Below are 24,019 nucleotides of genomic sequence, written 5' to 3'. Positions count from 1 at the left end.
GCGCGGCGGAGCGCCGGGCATGGAACCGGCCCGGGAGCCCCCCGCGCGGACCCGGCCGCCGCCGCCCCCCGCCGCCCGTCCCGCGCCAGCCCCCGCCGCGCCCAGGCCGCGCTCGCCTGCCGAGGCGGAGGGCCGCGGCCCCGAGGGGCTGCTGCGGCGATCGGGGTCGGGCTATGAGGGCAGCACCAGCTGGAAGGCGGCCTTGGAGGGTAAGCTCCGAGCGGCCCTCCATCCCCGGGCCCCGGGGACCCGGGGAGCCGGGAGGCGGGTCAGAGTCACCTTGGCCAAGCTCCCAGGGGGGAGGGCAGGAGCGCCGGGAGGATTGATTTCAGGGCACTCAGATGCCACATGGTGGTGGTGTTGGTGGTGGTGGGGGGATGTAGCTAGGGACCACAGATAGTTACAGCCTTGACCCACCTAGGCAGCTAACTCACTCTTTGACCTTGGGAGCAGGTTTCATGCTCTGAGCCCCAATCTCCTCCAGAAAGAAAGGGGATAGTTCCTGACCGGACCTCATCTGATGGGCATGTTGAGAGGGTGGCCGAAATCTGTAGTAGTGGAAATGTTTTGGGCAAAGCGACAAAAGCTGTAGAGCCCAGAGATGGTACCCCTGCCCCGTGGGAAGTTGGGGTGGGGCGCTGGAGGTGACGGGGACACACAGGCAGGGGAGATGTGGAGACTATGCCTCAGGCTCTTCCTTGCAAGGTCATGAGTGCCTCCTACCCCTTCCAGTCAGATGGGCTCAAGGAGTGACCCCTGGCTAGCCAAGGGGGCAGTAACCAAGTGGAAAATAGATTTCAAGTTCATGAGTTCTTCTGGAAAACTTTGTGGCCCCTGATGGTGTGTGGTGTGGGAGATGCTAGAATTGGCAGGGGAGAGGGCTGACCCTCTGGGCTTCTGGGTACCCCTGACATCCCCAGTCCAAAGGTTGAGAATCTGGTCAGTATTAACTAGGGGAGCCCAGAGTCTGGGTCACCCAACCTGTAGGGACAGAGTATTAGAAAAGGAAGTCTTCCTGGAGTAGGTGACCTTTTAGGTGTGGAGAGAAGGCAGGGTGCACCGGGCTCAAGGAGTGCTGTGTTCAGGGGCCAGGTGGCCAGAACTAGTCTGTCCCTTGTGGCAAACTGAACTCTGGAGTACTGGAATGGGGGGGAGGGATGGGAAGAGATGAATCTGGAGGGCCCGGACTGTGAATGGCCACCGAGGCCTTGCCAAAGACTTTGGACTTTGTTCGGCAGGAGCTGTTGAGAGGTTTTAAGCATAGAGTGAGAGCGTGGATTTGCACTTGGAAGAGTGGCCAAGTCAGTGAGGAAGGTGGGGTGTGGTCAGGGGCGAGACCTAGCCAGCACTTGCCAGGGCAGGTGCCTTGCCGCGGAGGGAAATGTGGGGGCAGTAATGTCAGCGTTTGACCCAGAGGCTAGTGGGCCAGAGGTGTGGACTAACTCTTTGCTAACTCTGGAGGGAAGGGCAGTCTGACACCTGGATGGTGATTTGGGACAAAGGAAGCAAAGATATTGGATCATGGAGTCGAAGAGCCATCGTGGGCTGGGAAGAGTTGAGTCGAATAAAGGTGGACAAACCCCTCTCTCTGCTGGGCATTGTTGGATTTGCCTGTGATCCCCGCTTCCCTTCCGCCCAAGTTATTTCTCGAAGTTGCTCACTCCTTTTGCCTGTTTGTCTTCATTCATTCCTAAGCGTTCCTGCAGGGTCTGCCCTAACCTAACTCTAGCCCCCTGATGGTTAGGGTCACTTCAGGGGTGATGTGGTCTCTTTCAGTGCCTCTCTGGCTTGCTGGTTCCTATTTTACCTCCTGCCCCGACTTTGACCCATTCTGCTTCCTGCTCTCCACCGGGGCTGGGTGACCACCTGCAGTTAGGCTGAAGAAGGCAGGAAAATGGCCCAATGGGACACTGGCTCTTCCACCCCTGCAGAAGCTAGCTGATCTGTACTTCGTGCCTACTTGTGGCCCAGCCTTCCAGCCTTGTCTTGCCTGTCCTGGTGTGGCTCCTTACCAGGCCTGTGTCTGGGTCTCATGCCACCTCTGGTTCTCCCCAGGGTCTACCCAGAAGCAGCCCACCGTTGATGCCTGTGGTCCTCAGAGGCTCAGCAGCTGAGGCCTATGGACTTTTCTTTTTTTTTTTTTAAGTAGGTTCCACACCCAGTGCAGAGCCCAACATGGAGCTTGAACTCACCACCCCGAGATCAAGACCTGAGCTGAGATCAAGAGTTGGTCACTCAACTGACTAAGCCACCCAGGCACCCCTCCCCCACCTCCATGGATTTTTTTTTCTACAGTAGTTTTAGTGACTGGGGTCCGAGTTCAGGGTGTTCTCCTCCACCAGTGCTCTGAGGGTCTGCTGGGTGTTCCCTTGGCACCCCATCTCCTGTCCGAAGAGGGGAGCTTGGGGACCAGGACTGGTCTCTCCAGGGTGTCGCCGTGTGGGCAGAAAACACAGGACAGGGGCTGAGGCAGCTTGGGGAGGTACAAAGAACGGGAAGTCTAGAGTCAGGTAGACTCAAGCCAGATCCTTACACCATGGGCTAGCAGGTTTTCAAACTCATTTGAGCCTCAGTTTCCTTATCTACTAAGCTAGATAATGATTTCTGCCTCTCAGGGCCACACAGTGGGGTAGGCTGTGCAGGCGACTCCTCTCTCCAGCTCTCTGGACTTGACATCCTGCGTCTGTGATGGGGAAGCTCAGTTGAAACCCTTGGACTGCTGGTCTACCTACCTTGAGTCGGCTCCCCACTCCAAGCTGAAGTCCATGTAATGAACCCAGTCGGCTGACACTGAGAAACGCCGGTGATGGGATGACGGGCTGGCAGGTCTGGGGACCAAGGGCTGTGCAGCCCTTGCTTAGCCAAGTACCTGTCTTGAGACAAGTGGGAGACTTTTGAATTTGGTCAAGCTAAACACTCAGGGGGGCCTGTGCTCCTTTATTACGACGCAGTGGACATTTCCGAAGCACCCGCTGTGTGCTGGACCCCGTGCTGGGGGCTTTCACGATACTGTCCCATTTAATCCTCACACATACCCTTCAGGGGCTGGTGAGTGTTATATCTATTCTACAGATGAGGAAACAGAGTTGGAGGGTCTAAGTGTCTTGCCCAAGGACACATGTTGGTTGCTAACGCATGTTTGCCACAAGGGCCATCTGCCCTGAGAGTTCTTGTGTCCTCCCGCTTGGACCCAGGATGTCAGGCTTCGTGAGGCTCATTGGACAGAACTGAATTGTGTTTGGGATATGTGTAGCTCTCCTGCCCGTGCTCCTCAGACAACACTGTCACCTCCAGTTGGACATTTTTTTCCCTCCTCATGGGTTAAGTGAAATGGAGAACTTCTTAAATTTAAACTGGGATTAGAGCTCAGGACTTCATGACTTTCCTTAGATGAACAACTAGCTTTATAAATAGAAAGCCAAACAGAAGTTCTCCTGATCAAGCCTTCTCTCCCGGTGGCCATTAACTTTTCCTTCCACCACCCTCCCCCAGCCTCAGGGAGGGGTTGGAAAAGATGACCCGCCTCTTTGGCCTGGGTTCTAGAAAGACTGGGGGTGACTGGAGACGGGGATATTTCTGGCATCGGGGGTGGGGATGGGGAAGGGTGGCCTGGGGGTATGGCAGGGGACAGAGTGATTCTGCATATCGCCAGGCTATAGATTTTTCAGAGCTCACCGATTCTGAATTTTTAATGTTGAAAGTTTCTTGATTAGGCACCAACCCACAACTTCCTGATCAAAACCACACACATGGATTAGCAAAGCCTTTTAAAATTCAAAAATTACCAAACTCTACATTTGATAGTTTCAAAGAGTCAAGACTAAGCTCACCGGACTGTGGCTCTGACAACTCCGAGAGGTCAGCCGTGAGTCTCTTCTGGGCTCTGGGTGTGAGGGTGATGGGACATCTGTTTGGGTTGGGAGCCAGATTTTCAGCCATCCCTTCTAACATGAGGCTAAATCATATACATTTATAAACACAAGTAGCTGCATCGTCCAAGTCTATTTATTGTGGACCACTGCAGAGAGGGAACGATTGTTGAGTTAGACACTTCTTATGGCTTGAATTGTATCTCCCCCTGCTCTCCCAAAGAGCTGTGTTGAAGCATTGGAACCACCAGCACCTCAGAACGGGACCTTAGTTGCAAATATTGTCATTGCAGGTGGTTAGTTAAGAGAGGTGAGTACTGGAGTAGGTGGGCTCCTAATCCAATAGGACTGGTGTCCTTACAAGACAACAGTCACATAAAGACAGAGACACCCAGGGAGAAGGTCGTGTGATGAAGAAGGCAGAGGCTGGAATGAGGAGACTGCAAGCCAGGGATGAGGAAGGTCACTTGCAAACCCTTGGAAGCCAGGAAGAAGCAAGCAAGGACTCCCCTTGCTTTCAGAGGGACTGTGGCCCTGCTGGTGCCTTGACTGGGGACTTCTGGTCTCCAGTAGTGTGAGATAATAAATTTCCGGTGTTGTAAGCTGTCTGGTTTGTGGCGTTTGCTACCGCAACCCTAGGAAACGAATACGACGTTGTTTTGGATCGTCCAGCCCCACAGCCATCCTCTGTGAGGGCAGCAGTGAGCAACGAATCGGGACTCCCTAGAGTGTCCTTTTTCTGTCCACAGTGCTGCATCCAGGGCAGTTGTCCCCAGGAAAGAACGAAGAGGCTCCTTGGTTCTGGTGACGTTGGAGAAGCATGCACAGATTCCCTGCCCCCAGACAGCAGCTGTGTATCCGTGCGGCCTTTCCTACAAACTCAGCTGAGTTTAAGGCTGACTAAGGACACTGTCGTTCAGTGTAGGTCAATCCCTCTCAGGTTTTTGAGTAGCAGGCGGTGCTCTGTAACATGCAAGGCAATGGCTGAGCCCTACTGTAGGGAATCCAACGGTGAGTAAAGCACAGCCCTTTTCCTAAAGGAGCCTGTGGGCTCGCCACTGCCACCACCACCACGACCACCACCACCACGACCACCACCATCATCACCACCACCATCATCATCATCATGGCAATTGCAGACATTGAACCAGAACTTGCCATTCCAGACACTGTGCTAAGCCCTGAACATTGGCTTCTCATAAAACTTCTTAAGAGGCAGTTACTGCTATTCCTTCGTTTTAAAGATGAAGAAAATGAAGTAAAATAGAAGCGAAGTAACTTTGACATGAAAAGTTACTAAATCATCTAGAAGAGTGGCTGAGCTGGGATTTGAACCTAGTGAATTGGCTTAAGATGCGATACTCTTACCTTCAATGCACAAAGCGCTATGGTGCCGATGTGTATAGGCCTAGAGGGGTGCGTAGAGAAGGAGAGGAAGGATCCAGGCAGTGCACTTGCCACGGGTGCTCATCAGGCAGCTCAGGGGGGCCCTATGACAGGCTGGCATTGAGGACAACAGAGCAGACACAGAAAGAGCCCAGCCCGCGAGGACAGGCATGAGGCTCTGCTCTTACTATGCCTGCAGCCACCTGCCTTTGGACTCCCGCTGACTTGCCAGCACAGACCCTGCTCATGGGAAGGATTTCAAAATGATGGCTGCACTTGCAGGTAAAGATGGCAGACTGAACGTACACATTTTTCCTCTTTCCTTCCAGAAGCCCACTGATACGACAGTAAAGGGATTTTTAAAAAGCCACAAGGACAACAAGAACGGGAGAGAAGACAATAACAATAGAGTTGGGAGCTAGGGATCAACGATGAGAGGCAACTGCTTCCACTGGCCTGAGAAGGCTCAGAAAGCAGAGGAGCAACCTGAGTTACATGCAGGACCCCCAAAGTATGGAGATGGGGGGCACCAGTCATCACGGCAGTGAGTGAAGATAGAGCTGAAACAGGAGGGCTGGTTGAACATTTTAGAAAGGATTTAGTTGCCCAGATCCTCCTCCCAGCCCTGGCAGGAGCCAAAGGCGAAAAGGGCAGTACATTTGGGAGCAAGCAATTAAGAGGACATTTAGGTAATGAATGCATAGGATGGCCTCCCAGCCTCTCCTCCTGGTCAGGCATTCAGGAGGGAAACAGAAGAGCCTTCTCCAGGAACTCTGGCCCACCCAAGAGAAAAAACCCCAGGAGATTAGCACTGAGAGCCCCTCGAGGACCAGCCCAGCCTGGTCACTCTGCTGGGACCCCACAGTTGATAAGCCCCTCCCTGGTCTTGGAGCCTCCAGTGGACTCTTTCTTCCGGCCTTAATCAGGAACAAATAACCAAGGATCTCCAGACATCTGAGGAAACTCGATGACATGAAAACTAGAGACCAAAACAAATGAACAGAAAAAAAAGCAATTTGGAGGAAAAAGAGACTATATAGGGAGAAACAAGCTTTCTGCCCATCTCTCCTCTCCTCCTCCAAAAAACTATCAGTAATATCCTCGAAGAGATAATATATATTATATATATTATATATATATATTATATATATTATATAATTATCCTCAAACAGATAATATATATTTTATTTATTTATGGGGTGGGGCAGAGAGAGTCCCAAGCAGACTCTGTCCAGCACAAGTGCAGAGCCCAAGGCAGGCTGTATCCTATCACACCAAGATCAGGACCCGAGGCAAAACCAAGAGTCAGATGCTCAACCGACTGCCACCCAGGAGCTCCAATATGGTATCATTAAAAACAGGATGCTTTGAGAGGGGGTCTACTGAGAACAGTAGCAAACCACAACAAAACAAAAAACAACCCTGGAAATTAAAAATAATCACAGCAATGGAAAATTCAGGAGAGAGTAGGGAGATAAAGCTGAGAAAAACCTTCCAGGAAATAGAGCAAAAAGACAAAAAGATAGCGGGTAAGGGAGAAAAAAGGAAAGAAACTCAGAGGACCAATTCGAGTGGTCCAACATCTGAAAAATATGACCTCCAGAAAGTGGACAGAGATAGTGGGTGAGAAGAAACCATTGATGATATAATTAAAGAAAATCTCCTGGAACCAAAGGACGTGAGCTTCCAGATTGAACGGGCCCATTGATTGCCTACTCTAGTGGATGAAAATGGACCCAAATGAAGGCATGGCATGCATGATGAAATTTTAGAAGACTGTGTGATAAAGAAAAGATCCTAAAAGCTTCTAGGGGGTGGGGAGGGAGGGCGGAAAGCAAATGATATTAAAAAGATTGGATGAGAATGGCTCTGGAGCCATTTTTCAAGAGCAACACTGGAGCTAGAAGACAATTAAGTAATGCCTTCAGCTTCTGAAGAATTCTTTCCAACCTGTAGTACTCAGGCCTCTGGGTTCACAACTCCAGGGCCAACATTCACCGCAGGACACAGTGTGAAGGTTTGCTGCCGGGGCTGTGCAGTGCGGTGGTCCTGCTCTGCCCTTTCTCAGGCCGCTCCACCAAAACAAGGGAGTAAACCAAGGAAAAGGTGACGTAGGATAGAAGGTGCAGGAGAGGCTATACATGAGGGAGGCAGAGAGATCCTGAGGCTGCTGACAGAGGGAGATTCCAGGGCGGTGGTGACTTAGAGAGCAAAACCACATTACAGCAGCCTGGAAGGTTCTGGGGGATGCTGCTTCAGGAACATTGTTATGGACTGGATGGATACTCATGTCCCCCCAAGTGTCAATCAACAGGTGAACAGATAAACAACAACAACAAATATATATACACACACACATACGTATGTATATACATATAGTCATACAATGGAATATTATTCAGCCACAAAAAGGAATGACGTTCTGACACATGGTACAACATGGATGAACCTTGAAAACATTAAGTGAAATAAGTCAGACACAAAAGGACAGGTATTGTATGATTCCACTTACATGAAATCTCTAGAATAGGCAAGTTCATAGAGACAGAAAGTAGATTAGAGGTTGCCAGGGGCTGGGGGAGGTGGGAACTGGGAGTGAATGCTTAATCAGTACCGAGTTTCTGTCTGGGTGGTGAGAAAGTTTTGCAAATAGACAGTGGGAATAGTTGCGCAACATCCTGATTGGAATTAATGCCACTAATTGTGCACTTAAAAATGGTTAAAATGGCAAGTTTAATGTTATGTCTATTTTATGATGGTAAGAAAAACATAAATAGAGTCTACGTCTAAGGTCTAAAAGGGTTCTTGCATTAAAAATAAAATAAACATTTTCGGTGATCACAAAAAATAAATAACAATTAAAAGGGGGAAGGCAGAGGCTCGGGGGGGAGGGGTTGTGAAGAGGGTGGAAGGTGCAGGGTGGGCAGGATTCCAGGGGTAGCAGCGGAGGAGAAGAGCTGTGGGGGCAAAGACCCAGCCCCGGGGGCTGTGAGGACGGGCTGGGTTATTTCAAGGAGTCCACGTGGCTGAAACCGGGAGCAGGTAGAGAAGCAGCAGGAGGTAAGAACTGGAAAGCTCTGGCTCCCAGAAGTGCAGAGCCCTGGACGGGGGGTCGGTTCAGGCAGCGGGGTCATAGATTCACAGCTGGGCTCCAGAAGAGTGGTTCTGAGACTTAACTAGAGTCATTTAGGACTTGTTAAAACTCCGATGGCTGGGCCCAGGCCAGAGTTCCACGGTATCAGGCCCTGGGCCTTGGTGGTGGGGCTTGGTGGTGGGGTGGGTGGCCGGGTATTGAACCGCTTTCTTCTCTCCTCAGACACCACCACACGTCTCCTGCTGGGGGCCATCGCTGTCCTTCTGTTCGCCATCCTGGTGGTTATGAGCATCTTGGGTGAGCATGGGTGTCCGAGCAGTGTATACACACCTTGTCAAAATCATGTCTAATTCGGTAAAGAAAGGTTCCGGATATACCACGTATTCCGTAGGGCCCAAAGCATAGAAAACAGAGTGCTGTTTCTAGGTGAGAGTTTAGCCTAAAAGAATATATTCAGACAATGACTCTCCATATCCCCTTTACTAAGCCACGCGGGGGAGTGGCCAGGTGACTTCGAGATTGTTCTACACGAGCCAACTCGAGGTGAGTTAGATAGGCACTGCTTCTTGGAGGAGACAGTTTTGGGGACAAGGGCCTTTAAAGATCACATTCATTCATTTAACAAACATTTATGGAGCCCTGCTGTGTGTTAGGCCCCCTAAATGCTGAGGATTAAAAAAAAAAAAGAAAGGATGAATATGACATCATCTCCCCTGCCCAGTGATGGAGGCATCACTGCGAGGGGGCTTCCCATGTGGGACCGAAAGGGAGAAAGGAATAAAAGGGAGGTAATCCTCTAAAGACAGGCAAAGCTCTATGACCAGGAGATTGGGCTGCTTTTAATGGATTCAAGTCAAAGTGTGTGGTGGGTTCCGAAGGGTTTGCGAACTGATTTCAGGGCCTGTCTCTAATCTTTGAGAAGCACCGTAAGACCAGAGGTGGGCAGCTTGAAAGGGGAGAGAAGTCCAATGATAGTATTAGCTCCCACCAAACCCTCCCCTTTGGGCATGCATGACAATCAGGGGATTTGTGAGTGTTTACAAAAGAATATGGTGATTGCTACTGCCAGCTTGGATTCATCTAGAATAATTACTACAAATTAAATTGGTTTCCTTTTGTCCTCGTGCTAGGTTGGGGAGGTCAGAGCAATGAGAAGACATAGCGTGTTGTGATTTTCGTAAAGCACAACAGAATCTCTTTGGAGGTCCTTGTGGAAAAGCAGTTGAAATGTGCCCACGCCATGGTCAATACTCCCGGTGGTCCTACTTCTCACCGAGCAGATAGGCCGGAGTGTCAGTGACTCACTTGGTGTCAGTGTGGCTGTATATCCCTCGCGGCTGGGGCACCACGAGCCTTTTCTTGGCTCTGTCCCCGTCTACATTTTAATCAATCGCTTGTATGAAAACAAACAAAAAGATGCTTATGGAATTTGTAGGTGATACAAGGATGTGAGCTCAGGATGACAGATGACAGGTGCTTAATATGACAGGTGGGGAAAAAATCAAGATTAAAATATATCTCTCAAAACTCAAGTGAGCCAATGCGAATGAGATACAGGTGGAAGAAATAAAAATAAGATCTTCAGTTGGATTTAAAAGGTGATTGATACATGTTCTGGACACAGGGGAGACCTGGCTTGGGAAGAGAGCACATGCAAACAGTCGAGGAGTATGTCTTGCATGCCCAGGAAAGCCCACGTATGCACATACCCACTGATTCTTTTCCTGGAAGCAGTCTGTAGACTGGAAAGCCCGTAGCCACTGGAAGGAGTATGGCAATCACTGCTGCAGGGGGTGGGGCCACATCTCGTGTGTTCCAGTCTGTTCTGGGGGCAGCATTCTGGTGCCAGTGTGGACACACCACAGGCAGGACGGAGAAGGATGTGGACAGCATCCTCTGCAAGGAACTGTGGAAGAGGTGGTGTCTATTTAAACCTGGATGAGGGGAGGCTGGCTGGCGTCCTTCTTCAAGTAGGTGGGAGAAGTAGGGCTGGGCTCCCTCTGGGTCACGCAGAGGCAGATCCGAAATCCGTAGGGCTAGGTCCCAGGAAGGCAGGCTAGGACTGTTAGCTGAACTGTTAGCTAATGAGGGCATGGCCAAGGAGATCAGGCCCACCAAACCTGCTGATGGTTCCCACCCTGGCTGGAGAGCTGGACACGTGGCTTCCAGGTCCTTTCTAAATCTGTGTTTCTGGGCTTTCATGCCTCGGGGACTCTGGGAAGAGAGAGGAGCTCTTAACCCAGGGGCTAATCTGCTGTCACTTCTGCTGGTGGTCACGCCCCTGCCAGCCTCCCCAGTTTTCCTTCCCTGTTTATTGGGTCACCAACCTTTTCCCTGCCGGGCACTGTGAGAGGGGCTCATGTGGGGAGACAGCCACCTGAGGCATCACCGGAGGGCACCAAAGTCAGGCAGGTGGAGGGAGCGCTGGGTCGCTGAGTGGGATTCTTCAGGCCTGAGCTGGGGCCCAGCCTGTTGTCAGGTGCTGAGTCCTCTCTGTCTCCCCTGCAGCTTCCAAGGGCTGTATCAAGTGTGAGGCGCCCTGCCCGGAGGACTGGCTGCTCTACGGAAGGAAATGCTACTTCTTTTCTGAGGAGCCAAGGGACTGGAACACAGGCCGACAGTACTGCCGTACTCACGAGGCCGCGCTGGCGGTGATTCAGAGCCAGAAGGAGCTGGTGAGTGCTGGGCGAGGGGCGACCTGTGGGGAGAATCCCACTCCTGGGGTGTGGCATCCCCCCGTGACCTGTTTCCAGAGCATGTGCAGCCTGGGGTGGGCTGGTGGGCCCTGTGGGGTCTGAGCCCATTTCCGAGGGGCTCCTGTGTCCACTGCCGTGGTGAAGGCCAACAATTTCAATCCAAGGCTGGTTTGCTGAGCTCAACTCTGTATCACAGAGTGTGAGAACCACAAATTGTGAAAAAAGAACACATTGATACCTGCTCATCCAAATCAGGACATGAGCTCTCGCTGAACACCCACAACAGCATTCTCAGTAGAAAAGTGAAGGAAACACAATGAATGAGTCTGTTGTCCGTTTTGGATTTTGAGGGTAACAGTGGTGTGGCAATCCAAAATAGCAGGTAATCAAAAAATCACTTCTGTTTGTCTCTGATACACAGTAGAGTATCTCCCTGCTGCAGAGAGAGGCCCAGAAGTACGTGGGTAGGACAATCATACTGAACATTATGATTTGTCCCAGATCATCCATCGAGTGGGCAATCCCAGGCTTCCTGCAAATCAGGGATGCTGACTGATGGGCTGGACCACTGAGCTAGGAGGATAAACCTTGTTCTAGGCTTCCTGGTCCAGCAGGCACGCTCCCAACTGCTGGGAGGGAGGTCAGCATGAGTGCGGGGCACTCTGTGACCCCAGCTCCTTACGGGGGTGCGGGATGCTGTGAGGGACTCCCCCTTTCAGTGTCTATATATCCCAGGAGCCAGTCTTCTCAGCTGAGGTTAGTTTTGGGATGTATGAACAGTCAGGAAACTGCAGATGACTCAGGTTTCCCTCTTTCCTTGATACAGGAGTTTATGTTCAAGTTCACACGGAGGGAGCCCTGGATTGGCCTGCGCAGAGTCGGGGACGAATTCCACTGGGTTAACGGCGACCCGTTTGACCCAGACACGTAAGCTGAGGCTTCATTTTCTGGCCACTGAACTTAGGCCTAGCTCCCCGGACACAACCTCCGGAGGGAGAACCACTGGGTTCTGTGCTAGCTAGAGCTCCTAACATCCAGGTGCAGCAGCATGTGACTGAGATAATGACAATGTAGATGGCTTGACCCCTCTCTCCCCTAATGTCCAGCCTGGTTTGGTGGCTCTACTGTATGTAGTCATTAGAGCTTCCAGCCTCGGGGCCCAGGCTCTTTCCATCTTGTGGCTCCCTGCCCGAGAGCGACTCATCTGTGTGGCTCAGAGGAAGGGGAAGACATGCCCTGGATGTCCCTCTGCATTGGCCAGAACTTAGCCACATGACCACAGCTGCCTGCAGGGGAGGGTGGGGATGGGGCCTCCATTCTGCGCAGCCATGTGTTGCCTAAACATTATTTCTATGGAAGAAAGGGGCTCTGACCCTGGGTACCGTGAACACTCCCTTAGAGAAAATAGAGCCTGAGGGTGCTGGTGGTGTGTGCAGTGGTGGGATTGCTTGTGTGGCCCAAGTGGGGTGGACGTGAGAGTGTGCTGCTGTGGCAGGTGTGCGATACCAGGGCCTGGTTTGTGGGGTGCTAGTGGCAGGGGTCATGGGTCGTGGGGGTGGGAGTGTCTGGCTGTGACAGTGGGGGTGGTGATAGTGAGTGTGTGTGGGGGTGCAGTCCAGGCTTAGGGGAGCACAGGGGAGGGCATACAGGGGAGTAAGAACCTCAGTTTCTAGTCCAGCCCCTAAGGCTCAAGGTTCAAATAGGCCCTGAGGACCCAGCTGGGGGCACAGCTGCTCACCTGATGATGATGATGATGGAGGAGGGTCTCCAAGGCAGGAGAGGTGGGAGGCATCCAAGACCCCCAGCCCTCTGCCATGGCCGGAAGCTGGCAATCAGCCACCTTACCCTTAGGGGTGGGCTTAATTACGGCTTAGCCTCCAGGGGGTGAGCATCCTGTCGGCTCGTTCCCTCCTATGCCCTGGCTCCTATGCCCTTCATTTTGCACCCCCTCTTTGTCCTCATTGTCCCTTCCTTTTTTTCTCTTTTTCCTGCCTTCATCCCAGATCTATCCTTAGGGCTGCTGAGAAGTCTTGCACTTTCTGTTCCTCTCTCTCCTCTTCTGGAAGCCTCCGGCTCCCAGAACCTGGGAGAGCCCTGGAGGCTGGGGATCACCAGCGTGCCGACCAACTGCCAACCAAAGGGCCATTAGGCCATGTTTCTCTGGCACTGAGGTGGTCCTGCCCAGCACTCCCTCGTGAGATCATTCTGGTGCCCTCTCTTGTGAGACCCCAGCTCCAGCCTTGGCAGGGGGCTCAGATCGGGGTGACCAAATGAGGTTAAGAAGAAATATAGAAATTCAAAAGGAATGATTTTAGGTAGAAAGAACCCCTTCCCCCACATCTAGCGATGATATCAGTGAATTGGTGGGGAACTCAGCCTGGGCAGCAAACGCCGGGGTTCATCAGGTCCAGCCCCGTGAGGTAGTTTCATTCAGCTCCTCTCTGCTGGGCTCTTCCTGGGCTAGACGCTGAGTGCTGTAGGGGAGCCAAGATGAGAGAGGCCCAGAGCGCACTGTGCAGGTGTTGACCACCTAGGGGACTGGCGGGGACAGAGACACAGGCCTCCATGTCCCACGGTGCAGGCAGGCACAGGGAGGCTGGGCAGAGGGTGGTCCTGAACTGGATTCTGGCTCCTGGGACAAGTGAGCTGCCTCTGGAAGGAAGCGGAAGCAGGATGGAAAAGTGCAGGGTGTGTTCGGGAGATGTCTGTGGGCATCCTCAGGGTGGCTGGAGCCGTGTTGCACACAGTAGTAAGCACCTGTCTCTCTTGTCTTCTGGCCATAGATTCCCCATCTCAGGTCTGGGAGAGTGTGTCTTCGTGGAGCCCACCAGGCTGGTGTCAACGGAGTGTCTGATGACCCGGCCCTGGGTGTGCAGCAAGATGGCCTACACGTGAGGTGGGTCAGGCCAGAGGCGGCCCTCCAGCCAGGCCCCGAGACCAGCCTGCCCCAGGCTCCTCTCCAAGGCGAAGCAGTGAGGAGGGTGCCCTCTGCCCCCAGCCTCTGTTCCAGGTCCCACAGCCTTGGTTCCTGGTCTCATTGGCCCCAGGCAGGTCCTGTGGCTCAGCAGTCAAATCCCACATACTCAGTAGTGTAGGCATCCCCGAAACACACACACACGCACACACACACACACACGTGCACATACACACGCATGCCCAGGCATGCACACAGTCCCTTCTCAAGTTCAGAGCCCACTCTTAGTCACCCCAAGTCCCGCCCTGGCCCCGCGCTGCAACATGTCTCCCCCATGCGGCCCTGGTGCTCGGAGGCAGGGTGGCCGCTGCCGCAGATGGCATTACTGTCAGCACAATCGTTTCTCTCCTGGCTGCTGGGGAGGCAGGAGGGCGGGCTTCCCCACACGGGGCCCCCTACGTCCACCCTCCCTGCCTTGCCCGGGGCTCTCAGGCAGGCCCCTGCTGTAGCTGTGGTGCTGTTGTGCAGGTCACTGGTGGAATAAAGAGATGACTGGCGTCCAGAGAAATTGGCTGCCATTTGTTCCAGGGTCATGGCTTGGGGGGGAGCAGAGGGACACATCTCTGGGTGCCTGTCTGTGGGGAGCCACCACCCAGGTGCCCTTGATTAGTGTGGCAGGTGGCAGCGTGTAGGAACCGAGGACAAAAACACATTCTGTGGCCTCAGGGCACCACTGAATTTGGCTGGGCTACCGAGTTATTCTTAGATGTCTGAAGGGTGTGTTCCATTTGGTTCCTTCATTACTATTCAACTCGATATGACAAACGTTTATTCACATCACACCTACCACGTGCCAGACACCATGCCAGGCGTGGGGATCAACAGCTTTATCCCCCGAGGAGCTCACAGGGAGCAGAGGCAACAGCTTGGGAAGCACCAGAATGTTCTGGAACACAGCTGAGGGATGGTTTATTCTGCCTTAGGGGAGAAGGGGTGAAGTGAGCGGGAGGATTAGCCCTGCAGAAAAGATGATGTTCATGGTGGGTGGGATAAGAGTGTGTGGAGGTCCTAAGGCCTCTTGTTTTCCTCAGTTGGCCTGGGGAGGAGGTGGGGGTCTGGTAGTCCCCCTGGGCCTCTAAAGGCTCCAAGTGCCACCACCCCAACACACACACACTGCTGGAGCCCCAGAGCTCGCCGCCGTGGGGCCTGGGCCGCCACAGCCTCCTCTCAGTGCCCCGGGGTTGGCTGAGACGTGGGCAGCCTGCCTGCGAGCCTTGTGTAGGTGAATTTGGGTCCTGGCCCATTTTCAGAAAATAGCTCAGTGGGAAACCAGGTCCTGCTTTGCTCTGTTCAGTCCTTTTACTGTTGGTTTTCACACAAACCTGTCGGCTTGGTTTTGTTGAACTTTCTGCCTGCTTTCCAGATACCTCATAAAATACGGGCATTTTTGTGACTTCCTATTTTGTCTTTAGTGGGAAGCCAGTGAGGAACCTGAGTGTAGGATAAAGAGGTGACAGCAATTCAGTGTGGTGGTGGTGCCCCGTGGGGATGGCAGGAAGCCCACCACCTTCCTTGCACCTGTGGAAGTGTGTCGGGGGACTGAGGGCTGAGGAAGTGGTCAGCCGCAGCGGCGGCTACTGTGGGGGAGGCATGGGGATAGTCTCCCTCCCACTGATTCTCAGTCATGCACAGGCCCATGGTCCTCACCAGGGTCTTCCCCTCAAAGATGGTGAGGCTCAAAAGCCTTGCAGGTAGTACCCACAGAAATGTCCGAGGCAGGAAATGCTGCCACAGGTGGTGAAACCGTACCTGGCAGGGTCCCAAGGCCCCGAGGAGTGGTCACGGATAGCCCGGGCTTCCGAGGTCTCCTCCTGCCCGGTGGGTTCAGGTGGGGAGAACCGGGCCATGAGGGGGCTGGGAAGGGGCAGTCGGACAAGACAGGGGACGATGAACCCGTGCCATTCGGATCTTACCTCTTCTTCAGTTATCCAAAGCCTGCCACCTGCGGCTTCCAAGGACACACCGGCAAATCAGCTCTCCTGACCTTGGCTTTGTCCTGGGAACACACCACAATTCGAAATCAGTTTAGTAGCTAAAGGAACCCTGACTCAGGGTCGCCAAGGTTTTCAGAGTTTTCCCATCTGGTGCCTACCGAGGAAGGAAACACAAGACAGAAACCAAACACTGGCACACCGAACTCCGGAAATGTAGGCCACCCTTCCCAAGGTTAGACGGCGGCTAAGCTCCTCGGGCTCCCACAAGGGCTGAGGCCACCCCGTTTGTGGGGACGCAGTGCCCGGTGCTGTGCTCTTGGTGGCCACACGGAGCAGCACCGTGGGCAGGCACCCTGCTGGTTTCCGACACCCCCCTTCCCCCCACCCCCGCTGGAGCCGGCCTCTCCCGCCGCCTCAAGGGCCCCAGGGCCCACCCTTCCCCAGGCCCCACTCCTGAGCCCGTTTGGAAGAGTCTTCCTTGCCGAGGCTTCCCCCTGGCGTCGAGAGTGTGCTTACCTTGGAGCCTGGGCTGCTGCTCCCTGGGTGGATGTGAGCCCAAAGCCCAGTCCCGTCCTCAGTGAACCCCTGCAACAGGCAGGGCCCCCGTAGAAGGCTGAGCGCATACAGCAGGTGCTCCTCAGACGGCCTCTGTGGAGATGGAAGACAGGGAGGACCACGTGAGCGTGAGGTGCTGTACGGCCAGGTCAGCTCGTGTCTGCTTAGTCCGGCTCCTCCCGCCTGTGCTTACAGATGAGGAGAAGGCTCAGAGAGGTTAAGGGACCGGCTCCGCACCACACAGCTGCGGGGTGGTGGAGGCGGGATTCGAACCCACCCTCACCTCACTGGGCCCTTGGGAAGCCACTTGTGTGGCAGGCATGGCCCTTGCCTAGCCGGCTCTGAGGCCAGCTCTGGGGAGGGAGGGTTGGGGGGTGGCCGTATGTGGGGAGGGGGGGGCACCCTGGGAAAACAAGATGGATGCCCGCAGGCGATTCTTTTTCTGGACACTTCTATCTCCTTCATATGATTTTCATTTCAATTACCCACAGAGTGGGGGTAATGCAAATGACTTCTGTCCTTTTCCTCCTTCAAGGTCGGGCTGGAGCCTCCCTCAGACGCCTCCCTGGACAGCAGCAGCTCTCAGTGGCCACTCCCTTCCCCCAAACCTTCAGCATTTAAGACCGAGCCTCTCACATGGCCCGAGTCTCCCGGCCTTGTCGTCTGTGACTCCTCTCTTCACTCCATCTGACTGCGCCGTCATCTGATTATAAACCCCTGGACAGCAGGGATTGTGTTGTTGGCCTCTTCGCAGCACACATAGCACCAGCTCAAAAGATGGTTCCCGTGACAGTCGGGAACCGTGTGCCATGGGGGAGACAGCAGAGGCTGCTACGGTCAGACTTGTCTTTTAAGCTTTGGTGGCCATGGCGTGGTTTTAGAGGCGCAGCAAAGATAAATCTTTAATGTGCTTTGCTTCAATTACTTGAGCTCACTAGCATTCCCTAAGCGTGCACATACTGGGTGGGCTAAGTGGGGGGGTGGCCCAGAGCTACCGTGAGGCACTCCAGAATGTCCTTTGCAACATGCATAGAGCCTGCGATGGGGACATGGCTGTGAATGGAAACCAGGCATCGCTGAGTGGGCTTGGCTGCTGAAGGCTCCGGGGCTCACCAGGATAACTGTGCGAATGTCACTGTGTCGTTCTGTAAAAGATGACCTGGTTTTCAGAAAGTCCCACTGCCTGCTGAGTGCTTACACCAGGAGGGGGTGGAGGTGGGCGAGGTACCTGCCTCGTTTCTCTTCTTGGTCTGTAGTGTATGGGACTCAAACTGGGGGCGTCAGGAAAGCCTCCTGCCACCTTCATCAGAGATCCCCGCTGTCCGTCGGGGCAGCCTGGAGTGACACATACTGGGTCTGGCTCCGAAGACCTGCCTGAGACTAGTGTGGGGCTGGCTCCCCCGACCAGCGGTGCTGGGGCTCAGGCCGCTGTGCTAACCCTCTCCGACCCCAGGCTTCCCCTCTCTAAAGCAGAAATCGTGCCTGCCCTGCCTGCTTCACAGGGTTTTGAGAATTGTAGGGATTAGAATTTCAGGATTCAGAAATTACCTACCCTGTTCTCACGATCCATGAGGCCCAGAGAGGTTAAGTACCATATCCGGGGTCACACAGCTGGCAGCAGAGCTAGAACTCAGGAACCTCCTGTTCCCTGCTTATATTCTTATTTTGTCGCGTGTCCTGGTTTATTTGTTTACTTTTCACCATCCTTGCAGGAGTGTAAGCTCCTAGAGGGCAGGGGTCCACTCTCACGCTCCTTTGTTTCTCTAGCATCTGGTACATACAGTAGGTGCTCAATAAATATGTGTTGAACTAAACTAACCTTGACTGCTAGTTCCGATGCTCTTTCCTCTACACCATGCTGTCTCTGATCCTGGGAACCTGTACTTCCAGCTCAGCCTCCCACAGAGTATGAAAACTTGCAGATGCGTTAGAGAAAACGATAAGCAAGGTGCTGAACCGCCTTGCAGTTCCCGTTAGGGTCCTGTAGTTTATAGCACAGAGTCCGTCTGAGCAAATACATACGCCGATAAGACAAGATTGGAATAAGGATAACAACTAACATGAACTAAGAGCTGATTAGGGCCAGGCGCTGTGCTAAGCATTTTATACATGAAGTGTCAGGCCCATGGTAAGTGCTTAAAAAAGGGTACTATTTGGGCACCTGGGTGGCTCGCTCAGTTAAGCCTTTGACTCCTGATCTCACCTCAGGTCTTGATCTCAGGGTCGTGAGTTCGGGTCCTGCACTGGGCTCCACACTGGGCATGGAGGCTACTTAAAAGAAAAAAAAAGGTATTACTATCTTCTTTAACGATAATGTAAGTTGAGTAGAATATTAGAGTATGCTAGCTTCCGCAATAATGCCCGGATTTCAGAGGCTAACAAAGTAGTTTTTTTTCTGGCTCACACCATAGATTAAGGAGGTCAGTGATGGGGACCAGCTTTGCTCCATTCAGGGCCTTTGGATGTAGCAGTTCACGCAGGACATGTTTCAGAGGATGTGATAGATAGGACTTCCATGCAAGCCTTTTCACTTTCCTTCAGGGTGCATGGAAAGATCCTAGTTCCCAGTCCCTTTGAAGTTGGGCACCCAGTGACTTGCTTTAACCAAGAAAAAGTGATGCAAATCATCTCCAGGTGGAAGCATTTTTTAAAAATTTATTTTAAATTCAATTAATTAACATACAATGTATTATTTTTGTCAGGGGTACAGGTCTGTGATTCATCAGTCTTATATAATACCCAGTGCTCATTATATCACATGCCCCCCTCAATGTCCATCACCCGGTTACCCCATCCCCTGCCCTTCCCCTACAGCAACCCTCAGTGTGTTTCCTAAGATTAAGAGTCTCTTATGGTTTATCTCCCTCTCTGGTTTCTTCGTCTTGTTCCATTTTTTCCTCTCTTCCCCTATGATCCTCTGCCTTGTTTCTTAAATTCCACATATCAGTGAGATCATATGATAATTGTCTTTCTCTGATTGATTTATTTCACTTAGCATAATACCCTCTAGTTCCATCCACATTGTTGCAAATGGCAAGATTTCATTTTTTGATGGCTGCATAAGATTCCTTTGTAGATATACACCACATCTTCTTTATCCATTCGTCTGTCAGTGGACATCTGGGCTCTTTCCATAGTTTAGCTATTGTGGACATTGCTATACGAACATTGGGGTGCAGGTGCCCCTTTGGATCACTGCATTTGTATCTTTGGGGTAAATACCCAGTAGTGCAGTTGCTAGGTCATAGGGTAGCTCTATTTGCAACTTTCTGAGGAAAGTTTTCCAGAGTGGCTGCACCAGCTTGCATTCCCATCCAGGTGGAAGCATGTAAGAACCAATGCACTCTTCTTCATATGTTCCCTCCCCTCCCCCACTGTGACTTGTTTATTTGGAGGTTTCATAAGGCTGAGACATCCTGGAATGCTAAGTCGCTATGTAGGGGACAGGTCTCCTGGGCAGTTGTCTGGACCTGCAGCAAACTGTGAGTGCGAAATCAAGACTCTGAGATTTGTACTGGTCCTAGCATATCCCCCCCTCGACTAGACAGGGGCCAGCTGGGAGGTGGCATGCACTCTGCCCACAGACCACTGGCCAGGACAGTCGTGGGAGGCTGAGGAGTGCAGTCGAGCTGTACGCGTGTCTGCACGGAGATTCTCGATTCTGCATGTTGGTGTCGTTGATCAATTTTGGACAATTCTTCACCTTTACCTCTCTAAATATTTCTCCTGCCTTGCCCTTCTCTTCTTCCCTCCTCCTAGGACTCCACTTAAGGCTATGTGATATTATCACATGGTTCTCTAATGCTTTATTTATTGTTTGTTTGTTTGTTTGTCAATTGCACAAGAAAAGCCAGCTGGGATTTTGACTGGGATTGCACTGGATCTGTAAATCAAAGTGAAGACCTATGCCATTTTAATAATTTGACTATTCCATTCAACAGCGTAGATCTTCCATTTTTTAAAAGTTTTTAAAAATGTCAGCAACTTGTTACAAGTTTTAAGAGTAGAATTTTTGCACATACATTTTTAAAACTTATCCTCAAGCTGCTTCAGGCGGCGGGCAAGATGGCAGATGTGCAGACTGAGCGTGCCTACGGAGAGCAACCAACCATCTTTCACAATAAGAAGAGGGTCCTGCTTGGAGAAACTGGCAAGGAGAAGCTCCGCAATACTACAAAAACATTGGTTTGGGCTTCCAGATGTCCAGAAGGCCATTGAGGGCACCTATATTGACAAGAGACGCCCCTTTACTGGTAATGTCTCCATCCGAGGGCGGATTCTGTTGGTGTGGTGACCAAGATGAAGACGCAGAGGACCATTGTCATCCGCCGAGACTACCTCCACTACCCCCAAAGGTACAACCTCTTTGAGAACATCCACAAGCACATATCCGTGCACCTGTCCCCCTGCTGCAGGGATGTCCAGATCGGTGACAATGTCACAGTGGGCGAGTGCCAGCCCTTGAGCAAGACTGTGCATTTCAACGTGCCCAAAGTCACAAAGGCTGCTGGCACCAAGAAGCAATTCCAGAAGTTCTGAGACTAGACATCTGCCCATACCGCCCCCTCCCCCCGCAAATAATTTCCCAATTAAAAAAAAACCAACCTATCCTCAAATATTTTTTTTTCAGGCTCCTACAATTTTTTAAAAAAACTTCATAGTCCAACTGTTTGTTGCTAGTATAAAGAAGTAGAATCAATTTTTGTGTATTGACCTTTTATCCTACAATCTTGCCAGATTGACTTGTTAGCTTGAGTAGATTTTTTTTTGCCACCTGCTTAGGGTTTTTAACGGCATGATTATGGCATGTTTTATTAAAGCATAACATGGGCCATCACCTTTCCAGCTCCTGAAATCAATTTCCACATTTCTCTGTCCAGCTGTTAAGCCAATGCTCTGTACTCTCTTTTAGGTGTTTGTTACAATAGCACTTCACTTTCAGGAACCAATGTCCATATTAGTTGGGATAGCTTAGCTGCTAGAATAAACAACCCTAAAATTTCAGAGTCTCGCATATAATAAAAATACGCTTAACGCTAGGGAACAAAATGAGGGTTGCTGGAGGGGAGGGGGGTGGGGGGATGGGTAACTGGGGGATGGGCATTAAGGAGGGCACGTGATGGAATGAGCCCTGGGTGTTCCATGTAACTGACGAATCACTAAATTCTACCCCTGAAGTAATAATACACTGTATGTTAACTAACTTGAATTGAAATAGAACAAAAAAAAAATAACTCTATAAGACCATAAAAATATATAATAAAAATACTTATTTCTTGCTCTTTTGTGGTTTTGTCCCGTGTGGGTTTATTAGGAGGCCACCAAGTCATTCTGTCCTGGGCTGCTTCTGTCTGGTGGCCCGACCATGCTCCAGGCCCTCAGAGTCCTTCAGGATCTTCCACATCTGGCCAGAAATTGAGGGAAGAGAGGGTGGATATACGTGTGACCGTTTTTTAGGGCCCCGTTCTGGTCATATTTATCTGCCAAGCAAGCTAGGACATATAATCTAGCTGTGGGTCCAGCAAGAGGAGGACATGGCTTTGGGGAATATGCAGCCAGTCTTTACCACATGTAGTATTATCCCCATTTTACAGATACGAAAACTGAGGCTCGAGAGATGAAGGGATTTCCCAGCTTTTAGGGTCGTGAACAACAGTGCCTGGAACTGAGCCCAAGTATGGCGGACTCCCAAGCTCCCGAAACACTGTCAATACTGCCTTCTCTCCTACTGCCTCCCTCCCTGGCACCTGTGTTGGCTTTCTTTTCTTTTTTCATTTTTAAAAAAATGTTATTTTTATTTTTTTATTCTTTCTCAAGTCTTTATTTAAACTCCAGTTAGTTAACTTACAGTGTAATACTAGTTTCAGCTGTAGAATTCGGTGACGCGTCCCTTCCAGGCACCACCCGGAGCTCCAGGCCTGTGCTATCTTAAGACGGTGATGTTTCTTTTCCCGCCCAGCACGGCTTCCTCCAAACATCTGTGTTTCCCTTCTGGTTCTGGCCTTTGATCTAGCAGTGGGTACTCTGTGCTTTCCCGAGCAGCCCAGTCCACAGGCTTAGTCTGCAATGGGTAAGGATCCTGAGAGCCACTGCAATAAAACGTAAGACATTGAAACAGAACATAAAAAGACACAAAAGCAGATGTCAAGTGGTTTCTTTCCAAGAGTTCCTATACTCCAGTGTTGTTTTAGACGCCCTGTCAAACCCAGGTGTCTCAGGAGAAAGGACTGCAGGGGTCCTATATGTTGGCACGTGTAAAACGACAGTTAAAACCTGGACTTAGACGGTCTCACAATACAGGCTGTCCAGCTCCTCGCTGTTTCTTCCCTATGGAGTGGGGATTAGGGTTGTTGCTGGGCAGTGGGTTTTTTCCATCTTCAAGTGGTGCCAGACCACTTGAATAACGGAATTAGATCTTCTAAGGGAGATCTGCTGGAGGAAACAGATCTCCCAAGAGGAGCTTTGTGTGGCCCAAGTGGGACAGTGTGCGAGGTGTGGGGGGGGGGGGGGTCCCAAGGCATCTGCTTTAAAGCTCAGTACGGGGGCGCCTGGGTGGCTCAGTCGGTTAAGCGTCTGCCTTCAGCTCAGGTCCCAGGGTCCTGGGATCGAGCCCAGCATCGGGGTCCTTGCTCAGTGGCAAGTCTGCTCCTCCCTCTCCCTCCGTGATCTCTCTCGCTCACAGTGTCTGTCTCAAATAAATAAAATCTTAAGAAAAAAAAAATAAAGCTCAGTACTGACAGAAAGGAAGGACTGAACAGGAAGCTCAGAGGTCATGAGGTCATGAGGTCACCATCCCATCAGTGTTACATTTATACTTTGAATTTAGTGTATTCTCTGCTTTTCCACGTATTTAATATTTGCATAGGCTTAAATATTCTAGGGACTAGTTAGAAAATAGGTAAGTCAGACTCACAACATACATACACCTGGTTCTTGGACCAGGCTCCTGGGCGTGACCTCCATGGGCTGTGATCCCTGGTGGCGCATTCACAATTTAAAAACTACATATGCTGGAAGAGTTCTGAAGTTCTGTCCTAATCTTCTTCATGGATTTTTATGTAATTTGAATCTTGGCTGAGTTGAACTGAACCAAGTTCACGTATTGGCAGCATTTAGGATTTTGTTGGTATTATCTGAATTCTGGGAGACCCGGAATTCAAAGGAAAGGTAGGTTGAAGGGGCAAGAAAATGGGTTGAATAATTTGCTGATTTGGCCAAGTATTTGACTACTTGTGCCTGGCATTGTAATAGAAGCTCCAGAAACAGAGAGGAAAGGCAGCCTTACCTGCAAGGGTTTTATGGAGAGGGGACATCAGGAAAGAAATGCAGACAGTACAGCACAGTGAGAACTATGCACAAGGGGTTGGGAATGGGGACGAGGGACACCGACCTTGTCAGGAGGGTGAGGACAGGAGAGAGAGAGAGGGGCACAGGCTGCTTCTCACGGGGCATCGCATGAGAAAAGCATGAAGGTCCAAAGCAGGGATGCTTGGCAGGAAAGAGCTCTCTCT

General features: G+C 51.5%; 1 protein-coding gene and 1 pseudogene across 1 annotated transcript; both read left to right on the top strand.

Moving 5' to 3' along the window:
* The first annotated feature begins 19 nt into the window (after positions 1-19).
* On the top strand, positions 20-18,332 carry CLEC2L (C-type lectin domain family 2 member L). The gene is made up of 6 exons (XM_008697364.2): positions 20-209; positions 8,572-8,646; positions 10,858-11,024; positions 11,872-11,972; positions 13,829-13,941; positions 17,044-18,332. Exons 1-5 carry the CDS (start codon positions 20-22, stop codon positions 13,938-13,940), a joined length of 645 nt encoding a protein of 214 aa, XP_008695586.2. The 3' UTR covers position 13,941; positions 17,044-18,332.
* Positions 18,333-19,740: 1,408 nt separating this feature from the next.
* Positions 19,741-21,071, top strand: LOC103669039 (annotated as a pseudogene).
* Positions 21,072-24,019: the final 2,948 nt, after the last annotated feature.

This window comes from Ursus maritimus, unplaced genomic scaffold (assembly GCF_017311325.1).
Source record: "Ursus maritimus isolate PB19 unplaced genomic scaffold, ASM1731132v1 scaffold_3, whole genome shotgun sequence".
Taxonomy (NCBI): Eukaryota; Metazoa; Chordata; class Mammalia; order Carnivora; family Ursidae; genus Ursus; species Ursus maritimus.
This window is presented reverse-complemented; position numbering and strand designations above follow the sequence as displayed.